Source organism: Halichoerus grypus, chromosome 14, assembly GCF_964656455.1.
Source record: "Halichoerus grypus chromosome 14, mHalGry1.hap1.1, whole genome shotgun sequence".
Classification (NCBI taxonomy): domain Eukaryota; kingdom Metazoa; phylum Chordata; class Mammalia; order Carnivora; family Phocidae; genus Halichoerus; species Halichoerus grypus.
The window spans coordinates 75,057,027-75,073,889 of NC_135725.1; the positions used below are offsets into that span (position 1 = coordinate 75,057,027).

General features: G+C 51.8%; 1 protein-coding gene across 5 annotated transcripts in view; it reads right to left on the reverse strand.

Annotated features, from left to right (window-relative positions):
• AKNA (AT-hook transcription factor) overlaps nt 1–16,863 on the reverse strand; it is a 53,578-nt gene that overhangs the window by 21,810 nt on the left and 14,905 nt on the right. For all 5 annotated transcript variants that reach the window (XR_013443813.1, XM_078061661.1, XM_078061660.1 and 2 more), the window contains exons 2-7: nt 15,962–16,336; nt 11,939–12,999; nt 10,165–10,239; nt 4,413–4,569; nt 3,571–3,713; nt 950–1,009 (exon numbers count right to left, since the gene is read on the reverse strand). Coding sequence is in view for 4 of the 5 variants with exons in the window: in XM_078061661.1 (XP_077917787.1) it covers nt 950–1,009; nt 3,571–3,713; nt 4,413–4,569; nt 10,165–10,239; nt 11,939–12,999; nt 15,962–16,223 (1,758 nt within the window). In the remaining variant the exon portion in view is untranslated. The remainder of the gene's footprint in view (nt 1–949; nt 1,010–3,570; nt 3,714–4,412; nt 4,570–10,164; nt 10,240–11,938; nt 13,000–15,961; nt 16,337–16,863) is intronic.

Genomic DNA, 16,863 nt, shown 5'->3' on the forward strand with positions numbered 1-16,863 from the left:
TGACCTCCCCGGATACGGGGGAATGAAGATAGAGGGGAAGAAAAGGAATGGTTTTTGATGTTCAAGGTCCTTGCTCACCCTCTCAATGAGATACTATAACACAAAGCACACATTTTGCAGTTGGAAAAACGGATGATGTCTACATGCTAACACAGTCATTAGGAACATAGTAATGACACAGTGAAATACAGTATTGTTTTTACAAACCAAGTGTGCTGCATTTGCCCCTCTCCACCCCTCCTGGGCTCTTCTCCCCACCTCCTCTGTGCCTCCATTGACACCTAGCTCCCCACCTGCTGGGAACAGTCAGTCCTGGACTTCCTGGATGCTGCCCACAGCCCTGCTAACCGCCCCTGCCTCGACCCCCTCACTCCCAGCTTCCAGAGCCCCACCTGCTCCTTCCCAGGATCCTGGCTGATGCAGCAGAAATCTAGATTTTATACATGACTATAGTTTATCTAGAAATACCAAAGTCCAAAAGGAAATAAGCCAATAATGGTTAGATTAAGGCTCTCCTCCCCTTTTCCCCTTGGTTTTCAAATACTGGGCAATTACTTTTATAATAAAGAAAAGTAAAGAAAAGAGAAAGTCTTTTTCTGGTGGCTGAGAAGCAGCATAGTCAGTGGGAAGCAGTGCCGGCCAGTGATGACCACGCTGGACTTGGGGTCTGGGCTGCCCCATTCCATTCCAGTTAAAGGGGGTGATGACTGTAACTGCCTTACTGGTTTTCTACAAGGAAATGAAACCATGGGCATCCGAGGCTCGCCATGGTGCCTGGCCCACCGTCATCGTCGCCTAAGGAGCGGTAATCCCGCGCTATCCTGATCGTGGTCCTGGCAAGCTAAGCAGTGTGTGTCTGCGATTCTCTGGCCTGTCCTGTGGCAGGCAAGGCTTCGGGGACGCGTCTGGGGGAGACAGCTCCAAGGGCATCTCCCACAGTGGCCGGTACCTTGAGTTGGTCCTGGGCTGTCAGCCGTCCCGCTCGCATCAGTCCTGCAAAGGCCTCCACCTGGGCATTGGGACGAAAGGAAACACGGTCCATTAGTCCAGACCCTGGAAGATGGGCCCTGCGGGATGTCGCATTCATGCTTTGGCACCAGGAACTGGGCCCCGCCTCAGGATGTGGGTTTTCTGCCAAGCACGGAAAGGCGGAGGCCAGACATTGACTCTACCATGGGCCGCAGCCCTGGCAGCGTTTGAAAAAAATCCAAGTGGAGCCTCCCAGAATTTATCGATCGCAAAGCACACTCACTCGTGTGCATGAAGGCCTATGAGCCAGGAATGTTCACTGCAGCATAACTGGGGGGCAGTGGGAAACGATATAAAAGCCTATCCGTGGAATAGTATGCAGCCATCAAGAAGAGGAAGGGCTATGTGTACCTGCTCCTCTATAAAGTAAGACCTACTTTTCGGTGTCAAATCAAGGGACAGGCCAGTCTTTATAATCCGCTACCATCTTTATAAAATATCCAGAGAATAAAATAGGAAAAATATAAATACATGTGCCTGTATATTATAAACGACCTCTAGAAGGATGCAAGAAACTAAAACATTCACTGCTTCTGGGCAGAGAACTGGGTGGCAGGGGCAGGGTGGGGGACAGGGATGGGGGGAAGCGTTTCTACTATACGCATCTTTTGAACTTTGAACAAAATGAATTCATTGCCTACCCAGAAATATTCAACTTCGGGATATTAAAAAAGTCAGGGTACAGCATAGCATACAAATGTGACCATTTCTATAAACACATGTGTGTGTGTGTGGAACTTTTTTGCACAAAACAGAAGGGCAAGTACGGGAAAACAGGGTTTTTACTGAATATGCCCTTTGTACTATGTGAGGGTCTTTACCATGTACGTCTATTACCTTTACAAAAAAATTGTTAACTAGGCAAAAAAGGGCAAAGGTGATTTGGGAATTTCTGGGATTTCTAGGAAAGCTCTAGGTTAGTGCCAAAATATAATATAGAAATTTATATAATACAATGATATTACATAACATATATATAAAATAGAAATGTAATGCAAGCTACTTATACAATTTAAAATTTTCTATAAAATAAAATTTTCTAATAGCCATATTTAAAATGTAAAGAAGTAACCAGTGAATTAATTTTAATAATACATTTTATGACCCTAAACTATTATTTTGACATGTAATCAATGAAAAAATTACCAATGAGATATTTTATATTCTTTTGTCACATTACGTCTCTGAGATCCAGCGTATGTTTTCCACTGACAGAACATCTCAGTTTGGACCGGCCACCTATCAAGTACTCAGGAGCCACATGACCTGTGGATCCTATTCAAACAAGACAGCTCTAGATCATCAGGGGTCAGCTGGTGGCCCAGCTCCTGTTCAGTGTGATGACCTTGGCTTTGCTTTAGAACACACAGGACAAGAAGCTGCATCCCTCCAGCGACGGGACTCAGAATGGTGGCGATTACACGGGATAAAGTACCTGTTCATATTACTACGATACATGTGTAAAGATATTCGGATCAGCCAAAGAAGCCGGATACAAAAGGACGACTATTCTAGGACTCTATTTATATGAAATGTCCAGAAGAGGCAAACCCATGGAGACAAAGTAGGTGAGCAGCCGCTGGGGGCCGGGACAGGGGGAATGGGGAGTGACCCCTTCATGGACATGGAGTCTCTTATTGGGTGATGAAAATGTTCTAAGGCCGACTGGGGGAATGGCTGCATGACTGTGAATAGAGTAAAACCCACTGAAGCATTAACTTTAACACAGAAAATTGTGTGATATGTGAATTCTATCTCAGTAAAACTGTTACCAAAAAAATAAATAAATAATGCTTTTCTCTGAAGGAATTTTTTTATGGACACGGTAATATATGTAACTGTTACATTTCCCTTTTTGCACTGACAGCTGGGAAGCTCAAAGCATTCAGGGTCCAACAGGACATTTTGTTTATTCACTTTACGCTAAGTTCACTCTGGTGTTTTCTACCCTTACTTCCCCTTTGCCCCCGGTTTCCTTCCTTCCGTCTTCAGAAGGTGGTTATAATGCAAGTTTTTTTCTCAGCTGCTCTAAAGCCCTTTTGGCAGAAGGCCAAGTGTATAGTTATAAATAGACCTGCAAACAACTCATAGTTACTTGGACTGTTTGGTGAAAATATAAAGGCCCTTTGAGAAGGGACTGAGAATGGATGTGTGTAATGAATTAATTAAGAAAGTGGGGTGATTTATCCTGAAGAGGAACAGGTAGAGTGAGGTTCTGTTATCCTTCCAGAATCCTGGAAGGGCTGAGAGTCTCCCCTGGCGGGGGACCCAGGAGATACTTTCAAGCACAGCTGGAGAGAGTCTGATGAGACACGGTGCCAACAGAGGGAGTGAAACCCAGCGCTGAGTGACAAGGAGGAGGCTCTAGACCGAATGGTCTCTAAACCAGGGCAGAGGCTCACGTTTTCGAGATGGCCAAGTTACCTCCAGCAGGGGAGGAACAAGGGAGCCTTGTGGAGAGCTTCTTACTCAAGCAGGCAGAGGCTCTGCTTTCTCCAGGTGAGTTGTGTCTCCCCGGGGCAAAGCTGGGCTTCCCCTCACCTTGGCCACGAACCGGCTGGCCTGAGCGGCCAACTCCTGGGTCCGCTCTGCTGATGGCTGGTCCCGGGTGATGCCTGGGTTCTCCAGAAGCCATGCTGGGGCAGACGAGGAGGGGTTCAGGTCTCCTTGAGCTGATGGCCACCCTGGAATGCACAACCACTCAATGCTGGGGCCAAGAACTGTCCTTCCTGGGGTGAGGGACTCAGCGAACCTCAGAACCACACCCGCCATCATCAAGCTACAGCAGTCATATCGCAATCACGCTGTCCTCACATGGGCCCCAGGATGCGGGACGGGCGGTGTAGTCCCAGGTACAGGGGAGAACAAGGTCTGGCTCTGCCCTAGCACGCACAACTGGGGCCAAGACAGGCCTCTGGTTTCCCGGTCAGTGGATCAGGCTCTAACTCAGAAAGACTCGGGTTCAAATCCCCACCCTCTCCCTTCCCCTATAGCAGTGTGACCTTCAGCATGTCCTCGCCTCTCTGAGCCTTGGTTTCCTTGACTCTCAGTGGGACTGACGGGGACATTAACTGGGATCATGCATGGCAAGCCTTGGCGCAGAGCCTGGCCGCATGGGGGCTCCACAGTGACAGTGCTCTCTGTTCTGCAATGGGCCCAAGATCACCCAGCTGCCCAGTGCAGAGTCGGGCTTTTCCCAGGCTGCTCTGGCTCCAGGCAAGACGCTTTCCGCATCTCCATTTGCCCTCTTCAAAGGTCCCAGAAAACTCGTCTCCCTCCCTCCCCTGGCCTGAAGCCAGTGTCACTCCAAGGAGAACCAAGTGCCCCCAGAGCAGAATCACAGGCAGAAGGCCCTCCAGTCCCATTTCCTCTCCCAGGCTCACCTGAGGTCCCAGAGGTCTGTGGGGCTTGGGCAGGGCCTGACCACTGCAGCACAGAGTGGGGCTGTGGGATGCTGAAGGACAAGACCTTGGTCCCCTGGGGCACCGTCCCTGTGTGCATGCTGTGGCTGGGCTGGGGCTGGTCCGAGTACAGGTTCACCTGTCCGGGAGGGGAGGCATGAGCAGAGCCAAGTCAGGGATGGGGCAAGCCTCCCAACAGGCCTCCCCTTCATTCACACCATCACTTACACCCTCAACAAACATGCCTTGTAATAATAAATACTACCATTAGTGGACCCCTTGGGTGGGGGCCAATCACTGGGTCAAGGACTTACAGGCCCTTTCATCCTCTCTTTATGGCAGCTCTGAAGGGGAGGCAAGGCAGGGACTATCATCCCCATTTCACAGAAGAGGAAACTGAGACTCTGGTTAAGTCACTCACTCAAAATCTCCAGCTATAAATCCTTGGGCTCTGATTGTAACCTGCTGTGACCCTAAAGACTATGGTTTTCCATATAATCATTTTTAATATTTGTTATAATAATTCACAATGTAACCACAATTATAATTAATATGGTATTTAACATACAGCAAATATAAATATAGTTATATACTATTTGTTATTAATAAAAGTATTTCAATCATAATTATCACATTGATAATAATAACAGCAATTGATGGCTGTTTGAATGAGTGCGTAAACCAACAAGTGAACAAACTAATCTCTCAGCTATAGCAGGTCTCCATCCCTTGAGGGCGGATTTCAAATGGTAAACAGCCCAGTCTGGAATCAGGCCGATGGCCAAGGAAGACCATGTGAAGCACCAGATCAGAGGAGACCCATGTAGGGAGGGTGGTCCAGTGCAGGGGCTGGCCAACTATGGTCTGTTTTTGTGAATACTGTTCTAGTGGGCACAGCTATGCTTGCTTATGTATTATGTATGGTCTTTCATGCTACCACGGTGGCGTGGAGTCATTACCACAGTATGGCCCACAAAGCTAAAAATATTCACCAGTGGGCTTTACCACTGGCCACTTCTGAGTCCTAGAACAGGTGATTTAACTAAGTTCTCTGTGCACAAAATGAGTTCTCAATAAACAGAAGCCACCATCCTCATATTCATCATCACCATTATTATTGTTGTTACCATCGTTACACATCACAATTCCCATCATCACCATCACTATCATCATCACCATCACTATCACCAGCGCCATCATCATCCCCACCATCATCACTATCACCATTATCACCATCACCATCATCACCACCATCATTGGCCACCATCATGATCATCATCATCATGATCATCATCATCATGATCATCATCACAATCACCACCATCATCACCATCACCATTATCACCATCACCATCATCATCACCATCACCACCATCATCACCATCACTATCACCAGCGCCATCATCACCATCACCACCATCATCACCATCATTGCCATCATCATCATCACAATCATCATCACTATCACCATCATCAACATCACCACCATCATCACCATCATCACCATTACCACCATCACCATCATCACCATCACCATCATCACCATCATCATCACCATCATCACCATCACCATCCTCACCATCATCACCATCATCAACACCATCACCATCACCATCAACACCATCACCATCACCATTAACACCATCACCACCACCCTCACCATCATCACCATCATCATCACCATCACCACCATCACTATCCTTATCACCATCACCTCCATCTTCACCATCACCACCGTTATCACCATCACCATCATCACCACTGTCATGGTCACCATCACCATCATCACCACCACTATCACTATATTTACCACCATTACCACCATCATCACCATCACCATCATCACCATCATCATTCTCTCCATCATCATCACATCACCATTATCATCACCATTGTCATTTATGGGGCCATCATGGAGGCAGGTCCCTGGAAAAGCTATTCCCCTGTGGTGCCTCAGTGCCCTCCAGCTGGTCAGGCAGCTTATCTTACTGCTCCCTTCTGCCCCAGGGTCAGGAGTGGGCAGTTCAGGGTATGCCTGATAGACGGAGCTCCCTAGTCCCCAGGCAGGCAGCCTCTCCCTGCTTAAGCTGCTCTTCACGTCCTAGCTGTGGCAGAAAAATCTACTCCAAAGTGAGGGACAATGGCCCAGCATTGCCTGGCCCCCATCGCCTCCCCCTCCTTCAGACCCAGCCTCTGATGAGAACAAAGCTGGATTTTAATAATCCTCTCCGCCATCTGCTCAGACCCGCCTGTGGGGGCTTTCCCACTAGCACCCCTTTCCTCCCATGGTGACCCAAATCTGGGGAGGCCCTCCTGCATACTTCCCCTGCCCCACCCTGCCCCTCCCCCCCCTGCCTCAGGCCCTGCCCACCAAGGCCCAACCTGGGGAGCAACAGGAAAGCACTGTTTCAGCCTAGGAGCCTAAAGCCCTTATAGAGGCCCGGGAAGGGGAAGGGGGGGGGGTGAGTGCAGATAATTTGAAGCTGCTTAGGCCCCTCCCTCTCGGGGTCTGTCTCTGGACTAGCCAGCACCCACCCCAGCGCCCCAGGGCACCCCTTTTAAGCCAGGGTGTCCTGTGGAGCTCCCTGAGGCTGGATTAGCTCCCTCAGGGGGGTTAATCAGTGAACAGTAGACCAGCAAGGGTGGGCAACACAGGGTTAAATAACTGACTAGTCTTTGCACAGATGGGTTTCTCACAGCCTTTAAAATGCTAATGGGCTTTATGAATGGGGCGAGGAGCAGGGGAGTAGAGAGAATAGGAAATGTTTCCCCCAACTCCTCTGAAGACTAACCTCCATGCTCCCACCCCCCCCAACATCTCTATCAGGGTCTCTGGGACCAACTAGTGGTCAGCAGAACACACATTTTAGGAAAGGCAGTTTTCTGCAACCTCCTCCCCCAACTCTTTCTGGGGTAGTTTCTGGTCTCCTCAGCCCTTCCAGATGCCCCTGCAGCTGAGCCCAGGGACAGCAGCTGGGGGGAGGTGACAGCGTGGCAGCAAATCAGTGAGATCATCATCAACTGTGGCCCTGAGCTGGGGGAGAGAAGAGAGCCCTGGCTCCCTGCCCCCACCCCAGTGCAGTTCCAGGGGTGCCCCCAGGCCAGGCCTTGGGACGCCCCCCCCAGCTTCCCCAGCTGCAGGGCCCACCACTGCCTAGTCTGGTTCTGCTAGAGAAGGTGGGGTTAATAGTGGGCTTGGGAGCCAGACTGCTGGGCTCAAGGCCCAGCTCTCGCACCTGCTTGTTGAGCGATGGGCAAATTTCTTAGCTTCCCCGTGCCTCAGTTTCCCCAGTGGTAAATAACTCTGGACAGTGTTCAGTAAATATCGCTATCACTGCTGCTACTATAACATCGTCTTCTGCCTCGTCCCTGTGCCCCTGTCACATGCCCGGCGCCAGAGCCCAAATCCTGCTCACCCAGGCGTGGGGAAAAGAGCGCCCATCCTGGAATCAGGCAGACATTGGTTTAATCCCCAACTGTTAATCCCTTACCAGCTGTAGGGTGTTGAACAAACCACGGCCCGTCTGTGCCTCAGTTTTCTCTTGTGCAGATCAAATGAGGTGACCCTGGTAATACTTAGCCTGGGGCCTGACGCCTTTTTACTGCTCAGTACATGCCAGTCGCTTTCCCCTAGGTCCCCACCCATTGCTGCCCACCACTGCCGGGCTGGCCTGGGTGTCCTGAGGGCAATGTCCCCAGCCTGGCTCCCTCCCACATGGGTCCACCCACACCCTTGGGCTCTGAGCAGAGTAGGGGGGGTGCGCTCAGCAAGTCCCTGGGGTGTCCACTTCCACCGGCTTAGTCTGAGGGAGCAGTAACACTTCTGCCTCCATGAACTGGCCTCCCCGGCAAGGGATCTGAGCAGGAAGCCACACCGGGGTCTCCTGAGTCTTCAGGGTGGAGTCTACAGAGCTGGAGACAGGGTGAAAAGCCCGGCTGACCCATGGGACCACGCCATCCCCTCCCTGATCGGGCTCCGTGTCCTCTTCAGCCCACTGGGATGGTAAGCTTTGCCTGTACGGCCCGGCAGGGGAGACTGGGGGACCGGGAGAGAATCATCCTGCTTCTGGAAGAGTCTAGCTGACCTATGCTCACCCTTCTCTTGAGAACCCCCAAACTAAGGAGTCGTTTTTCCAGAAAGTGAGAGTGGGTGAGCTGGTACTGAACCATTCCCAGCCTCTCCCACCTTCCCTCCTATGCTCCTCTCGCACACAAGAGATGGGTCTGGGTCATCAGCCAGAACAAGGTGACCGCCCAGGGGGAGACTTCGGGTCCCCACCGGGCTGGGGGAGCACCCATGACAGGAGGCCCTCCGGCTGTGCTCCCTTGGTGTCCACGCCTGCCCTGTCCTTGGCGCACATGGGCACCCAATAAACAGCTTCATATTAATAATATTCAAAAGAAGAGTCCCCATCTCTTTGGAAGTATTTGCCAGGCCCTGGTACATGCTTTTCATATAGTGACTCACTCGGAGGAAGCAAGGAGAAGAGGGAGGGAGGAGATGCTCCAAGGCTCTGCCCCTGACCTTGAACTCTGGCAGCCTCTGCCCATCCTGGGGACCCAATTCCCAATTTCTTAGCCAGGGGAGCTGAGCGTTTGGATTTAATGGCCAGTTCCTCTCTCCTTGGAACTTCTAGGAGTCTGCAGCCATGTGGGCATGGTTCCCCCAGGGAGGACGTCTCACCAAGCCCCACCTGGGTCCTCCCCAACTTACCCTGCCCTCCCACCCTGACTCTGGCTCTGGAGTTCAGAGAGCTAGAAGGAGCCTTAAGACATCGGGGGGAACCCACTGGCTCCCAGGATTTCGCCGATGTACCCGAGGAGGCCAGGATGGAAGGGACCTGCCCGCATCCTGACGGGTGTGGGGACACAGGAGAACTGCTCCCAGAATAGGACCTCTTCCGTTTTCTTATCAGGGCTGCCTCGGAGACACTTCACCGAAGTGCCTCTGGAGGCTGGACAGCAACCTGTGGCAGGGGAGGGGTCCTGGAGCACGACAGGGACAGGCCAGGTGGGGGCCCTGAGAGAGCAGGCAAGGGAGAGGGAAGGTCTGCGTCTCTGCACCTCAGCTCCCATCCCCCCCTCCACTGTGGCCTGATGCAGCAAGAGGCGGGGGAGGGGACGCAGGAAGCCATGAGGGGCTGTAAGAGGCCCCACTTCCTGCCTCACCCCCAGAAAGGGGAAGGCCCCAAGTGAGAATTCACAGCCTCCTCCCCAGGCAGGGTGGGGGCTGAGCAGGATGGGTGTGGATGGATTTCCCCCTCCTCACTCCCTCTGCTACAATACTGGACATTCAGCCAGGGGGTGAGGGGGGAGGCTGTGCATGAGACATTGGGGAAGGATCAGGCCCAGGAAATAAGCACCAGGAGCCGAGCAGAAACTCTGTGCTACTCCCTTGAGGCTCAGAGAGCCCAAGAAACTTGCTTGGGGTCACACAGCCACTCAGTAATGGAGCCAGGAGCGGAGCCCAAGTGGTCTGACCCCAGAGCTGCTCCGGTGAAAATCCTGGGAACCCAGATTCTAGGATTCAAGGACATCAAAGTTCATCAATGATAAAGGAGATGGAGCCCAGAGAGGGCAAGGTCAATGCCCAAGGTCACAGAGGGACCCTGTGGTAGACTGAGGATTGGGTTCTTCTATAGCCCCGGGGTCTCAGGAGGTAGGAGCAAAGACTGTGGGGGAGTGTCATCTCTCGGGGGCCAGGCCCCCACCGCCACCCTACTCCAGCCGGTACCTTGGCCCCAAGGCGCAGCTGGTCAATGGTGTTCTCGGCCTCAGCGTACTTGGTGAGGAGCTTGTGGTAGTCCTCCTGCGGGAGAGGGGGAGCAACAGGGTCATGCACCCATACCCCTCACCATGAGACCCCTCAGGGGAGCCCAGCCTCCAAAGGGTTCCTCAGAGTGCAAGAGCTCAGAGGTGGGAGCTAAGCCGAGCCCTGCAGGCTTACACGCAACCCACGCCCCCATGGGCAAATTCTGAGTGGGAGAGGCGCAGGACAGCCTGCTAACTTCGCTGACAGTAAATCAGGGATGAGGGCCTCTGGGCTGGTTTACCTTGATGCATAACCCCTGTCACCGAGGACTGCAACTACGTGCTCATCCGTCCTAACTCCCTGTGCGTTTGTCAGCTCTGTGGGCTGAGGCCCACATCCGTCTTCCCCACTGCTCTATTCCCAGCGCTTGAGGAGCATGCGCTTCCTAAGTGGGATTTTAATGGTGGATGGAATGAATCATCCAAGGGTCCCATAGAAGACTTGGAAATCACAATCGCATGTACTCAGAGTCACTACTTGCCCCAGACAAAACTGAACAGCTTCATCAAACAAGTCACGGCAGGGAAAAGGCGAAAACAAATGGCACCTGCCGTCTTTGAAGGATATCGGGGAATAGATGCATTGCTCTGAAAACTGGTGATTAGAAGGACAGACGCAAGCATTTCTCCTGTGTTTCCCACATGAACAAGACCTTGGTAACCAAACAGTCGATGAGGGAAAATTTTACTTTATAGAAGATTTCCAGTAAGTCAATGCAGAAGGAATGATAGCATTAGGATACTACCACTTTGTCACCCCAAAGGGAGGACTGGATCAAGGCCATGGCCATCGGTGGCCATCGACATCACAAATGAGAGATGAGCAAGCATCCCGTGACGAACCACCTGTGACATGCTCTTGCCAAAAAAAAAAAAAAAAAATCCTACCCGCATGGAGCTGGTGGTCTGGAGGGGAAATAAGCAGATGGTTGCAACCCAAAAAAGCTTCGAGCTCTAGACTGACGACATACAGGACAAGGAGAGGACAGTGGAACATAGGAAGAGATACGAGACGGTGTGTCGGCAAACTCCAGAATGTGGAAGACTCTAGAGGACAGGACTGGTTTCCTCAACAAATAAACTAAAAGGAAGAAGGAGATCTGAAAAAAACGGGGGTGGGATAGGGGAGACTTGAAAGGCACATTTGGACCATGATTCGGACCAACTGAAATAAACAAGCCGTTTATGAGACACAGGGGAGATCTGAACATGGACCGGATATTGGATAATATTAAGGAACTGGGGTTGGCTTTTAGGTATGCTAATGGGATCGTGATGTTTCAGAGAGAGTCCTGATCTTTAGACATACACTCTAAAATATTTCTGGGTAAGACGATTTGAGGCCTGAAATTTGCTTCGAAATATTCCAGTACGGTGAGTGGGGGAAGAGGTGAGGCCACAGGTGAAAAAGGCTGCTGGGGGCGGGGTGGTATACCATTTTCTGTCTTGCATATGTTTTGAATTTCTCACAGTAGAAGTTAAAAACAAACACACACGCAGATTATCCTTGGGGCGTGAGTGTAAGCACTGCTCTTCTTGAGCAAAGGGCTTAGGGCTATGTTCCCAGCTCGGGTACAGCCCTCGCTCTACCAGCAGGGGATTCTTGGCCCAGTCCTAAGACTTCCTATCCAAACTGCCTCGAACTCTGGGCCAACAGGTGCCTTGGTGACATGCCTATAGACATGAGTCCAGCTTACCTGGAGCTGATGGACCAGCTTGGTGGCTTGTTCGGGCGTCTGAAATTCTTGGGGTACCCTGGTGATGGGGTGTGTAGGAGGTGGGTCCTTGGCCGGGCAGGTTTCTCCGCTGCTCAACAGTACCTCTTGCACAATCTCAGCCGGTGACTTGAAGATCAGCGGCCTGGCAGGGCCCTGAGGCTGCCCGCTGTAGCTCCTGGCCTTGGGGGGGTGGTAGCTCTCATCTTTGGGGAACCTTACGCGGGGTCCCACCTTGGAGAAATCAGGGAGCGGGTAGTTCAGCTGCCCCCGCCCATACTTGGAGGCATCAGAAGATGAGTGGCCAGCCACAGTGGCTCCCTGCCTGGGTGGTAGCCTGTCTTGTCGGCCTGGCCTAGGTGGATTCAGGGGGCTGATGGAGCCGGTGAATCGAGAAGGGAGTGGCTTAGGGGATGTCCGCGTCCGTTTCCAGGCTTGGTCCCCCAACTGAGGGCAGGAGAGGTTGGTACTTTCTTTCCACTTATCTGCCGGACACTGGAGGCTCTGGGCCTGGGGTACTGAGGACTCCTGGAATTCCGTGGGGGTTGCCAGAGCAACACTTCCTCCAGTTCTGGTGTCTGGGTTTAGGAGGTGGTGGCTGGAGCTCTGTGGTAAGGTTTCTGCCGGCGTGACGGGCTGGGGGACATCAGTTTCTCCTTCCCAGGTAGAATCAAGGTTATCATTGGGGTGGTCGAGGCTCACGGTCCCACTGCTCCAGGACCTTGCAGAGCTGAGGTCAACAGTTGGGTTGTCCTCAGAATGTTCTGGAAGTTTGTTTCCACTGGCTTGTTTGCCAGAGGCCACCCAGCCCATGTCCTGACCCCACCCCAGAGCGCTGGGGCTGGTATTTCCATTGTTCCCTGAGCTGAGACCAGTCTCATACTCCAATCTTGGGGAGCTCTCTCCAGCTCCCCCCACCTCAGGATCTCCAAGGGCTTCATCCGGATCCTCTTCAGTCATGGCCAGGTGAGGATCCTGCTGGGGGAGCCAGTTGAGAGGCAAGTTGGAACCTTCTGGGCTGTCCACATCCTCTGCTTCAAACTCTGGAAAGACAGGTCATTGCTCAGGATATCCCGGGTCTGGAGTCCCTGTGTATCATTACCAGAGTCATTTCACCCCTCTGGGCTTTCATTTCCTCATCCTGTGGTGACGTCAAGAATCCCAGTGATCCCCCCCAATATGGCCAAGTACTTACCTAGCACCTCCTCTAGTTGTCTCCAGTCCTCCAAACCTGATCCTCAAACCTGGTTGCCCCTCAGTATTTCCTGTCTCAGCAAATGGAAACACCATTCCATCCAGTTGCACAAGCCAGAACCTTGGGCAGCACCTTGGCCACCACCCCCCCACCCCCTCACCTCCACCCAATCCCCATAATCCATTCTATCCCCTGATCCTGTCATGATCACCTCCTACAGAGCTCTCAAACTCACCTAATGCTCTTAATCCTGCACTACCTTTGCTCGAGCCAGCATCCTCTCTTGCCTGGACTATTGCCTTCATCCTCTATCTGATGACTCAGCATTATCTTCCTGTTCCCAGGACAGAGTATGGTCCTAAGATCCGGGTCTCCATACCCCGTTAGCTCTCCTAAATCCATCTCTTTCCTATGGTCCCCCTCAGTCTCTCCCTGCTCTAGCCATGCCACATTGCTCCAACCACAGGGCCTTTGCCCATGCTGATCTCTCTGCCAGGGTCCTCTCTCCCTCCCTTTGCCTAGTTAACTCCTAACTGTCCTTCAGGCATTAGCTCAACCTTGACTTCATCAGGGAAATCTCAGATCTCCTAACTAGGTCAGATTCTCCCTTCTACAGGTTTTCATAAGACTGAATACCTTTAATTTGAAACACTTATCATAGCTCCTGTTTTCCATTTGTTTTCATGATCATTTCATTAATATTTGTCTCCCCCACTACACTGTAATCTTCATGAGGGCAAGGATACCCTCTGTTTTTGTTTACTATTGTATATGCAGAGTAGGTGCTCAATATTTGTTGACTGAATGGAAGGAAGGAAAGAAGCAAGGGAGGGAGGACAATATGGTCAAAAAATATCCATCCACCCATCCATTCACTATCCTTCCAACCCCGTACCCATCCATCACCCGTTCACCCATTGATCCAACCATCCACCCATCCATCTATCCATCCACCTGTCGACCACCCACTCACCTATCCGTCACCCACTCACCCATCTATACATCCAACTGTCCACCCATCTCTCCCTTCCTCTATCTACCCACCTATCCACCCACCCACTTACCGACCTAGCCATCCATCTATCCATCCACCCATCCATCTATCTACCCACCTATTCACCACCCACTCATCTATCCATCACCCACTCACCCATCCATTACCCACCCACCCATTCATGCATATATCTATGCATCATCCATGCAGTCAATGTTTATTGAGCACCTACTTTGTCCTAGAACCTATGTCAGCCTCTGGGATAGATCCAAAGTTTCATGAGACACAGTCTGGGACCATCAAACACAGACCCTCCACTCTGGGCAGATACACCTTTGTCATCACCCTTGTATCACTCTCTGCTCCCATGTGGCCTTTCCCCTGGCACCTCTACATCCTTCAACTCCTTCAGCAAGTCTCTCTTCTTTACAGCAGGACACGTGAAGCCCAGAGAGGTTAAGTAACTTGCCAAAGATCATGCAGTGGCTCACAGCAATCCTAGACTTGGGACCAAGGCCCCAGCCATGCTGGCGAGTTAGTCTCTGCAGGTGGGGGTCATGCAGCATGGTGAGGAAAACAGGCTTTGGAGCCAGGGATCCCTGGGTTCAATCCTGGCCCCTCTGATCCCTTCCTGGGGCCCATGGGCAAGTTGCTGCCCTCTTCGGCAACCCTTACTTGGACTGAAGGCTCACCTCTCGTACCTGGCAGAAGATGGTGAGGAGAGAAGGAAACACGGCTTGCACCCTGCTCAGCCCTGCGCCTGGCACACAGTAAGGGCAAAGGCCATTGGCAGTGGCTATTATGTCATAGCAAGGGGTTACCATGTGACTTTAGGAAGGGATACGTCTGCCCTCTCCTCCCAGTGTACGTCAGTTACCTCTCCCTGACAGGCTGGAAGTGGCTCCTGAGTGGGTAGCTGTGAGCAAGCCCCACTTTAAGCAGACCCGGCATAAAGAACTTTGGGTCATGGCACAATCTGCTTCCAGTTTACTGCCTTCGCCACCATGCACGGGAGCCTGCCCGATTCACAGAATCTGAAGTCAGGGCATTTCGTGTTCATGTTGTAAGCACAACTGGCACCACATTACCAAGCTCGTGCTGTTCTCAGTGGTATTACTGCTCCCATTTCACAGATGGGCAAACCAAGATTCAGAGACAAGGGACTTCTCAGCAAAACTAGGAATTTAGTCTGAGATGGGCTCCATGCAAAGGAAACACTCATTTTAGAAAACAAGGCATGGCCGCATTGTCATTGCTAATTGGGATTTTTAGAAAATCTTAAAACTGGGCATAACCCTGGGACCAAGCAGTTTAAATGACCAAGGTTATTATCAAATCACATGTGCAAAGATGTACTAATGATATTCATCTCTGTATTATCTATCATAGCAAGAGATTGGGCCCCAGATTACAGACTATCCACCCCATGGAATTGCTTTGCATGCATTAGGAATGACTTGTGGAGGGACATATGACGAGCTGGGAAGATGTTCATGTCTATTAAGTTACAAAAAAGCAGGTTATCCTAGCGTTTGTAGAGTTCTGTTCCATATGCATATTACATTTGCATATTTATAAGGAAAAGAGCAGTTATCTGGATAATAAGTAATTTTTCTCTTTTGCTTATATTTGCCGATTTTTCTGCAATGAACATTACAACTTATGTAATTCAAATCATTTAAAATTTTAAATTATAGGCTTTATGGATTTTAATTTTAAAAAATCGCTAAAACACCCTCCACTCCCCACCTCCCACCAGAAGGTGGGATGGTCAGGGGGCACCCCTGTGGGGTGGGGTTGGGAGGGTCAGTCTTACCCTCTCCTGCAGACTCTCCCGATTCAGAATCCTGGTGTTCAGCGGCCCGCGGGTCCGGGTCCCACTCCAGCGGCTGAAGGCGCTGCTGGGCCAGCCGGAAGTCCTCCAGGAGCTCGGGGCTGGTGGCATTGGGAAAGGCCACCTCTTTTCCCCCGCTCCCCTCGGCATCCTTTTCCTCTTCGGCCCAGGCCCAGCGCCGCCGCTGGGGCCCCCTCCCCAGGCCCAGCTCGGCCCAGTGCACCTCTGTCCTGGAGCTGGCCATCGGGCCTAGCCTGCCCTTCACCTGGGCCACTTCATCTTCAGGAGACGGAGCTGCCACTGTGGGCACCCAGGTCACCACCAGCTTCTCTCAGTACCGGCCATCCTGCCTGCCGCCTGTGGGGAACACAATCAAGGGACAGCCTTACTCCTCCAGTCCCCTCCCAGCTTCCGAGCAGGTTACCAGCAGGAACGCTGGAATCAGACAGGCCTGGGGCAGCTCCTGACTCCAACCCGAGGAAGCTGTGTGACCTTGGGTGAGTCACACCACCTTCATTCTCTTTAGCAAAACCAGGAGCCTAAGTCCTCTCTCCCTCAAGACTCGTATAAATTACTTGAGATACAGGGTAAGGAGTAGGAGGTCGGCCCTGGCGAGAGCCCCTTGTGTGTTAGTGATTGTCACGGTGTCCCAGGCTCCGTGCATGAGCCCAGGAGGAAGCAGACAAAGAGGCAGCGACTACCAACCAAGGTGAGCATGACAGGGAAGCACGGGGCGGGGGCTGGCGGGGGGCACGGCCGGCCTAAGAAGGAGGCAAGGCTTAGTCCAGGAGCTACTTCCTCTGGGAACCTTCCCTGACCCCCCTTGGGTAAGAATGCAGACTGGGGGGGGGGTGAAAAGAACATTCCAGTCCTCCAAATAATTG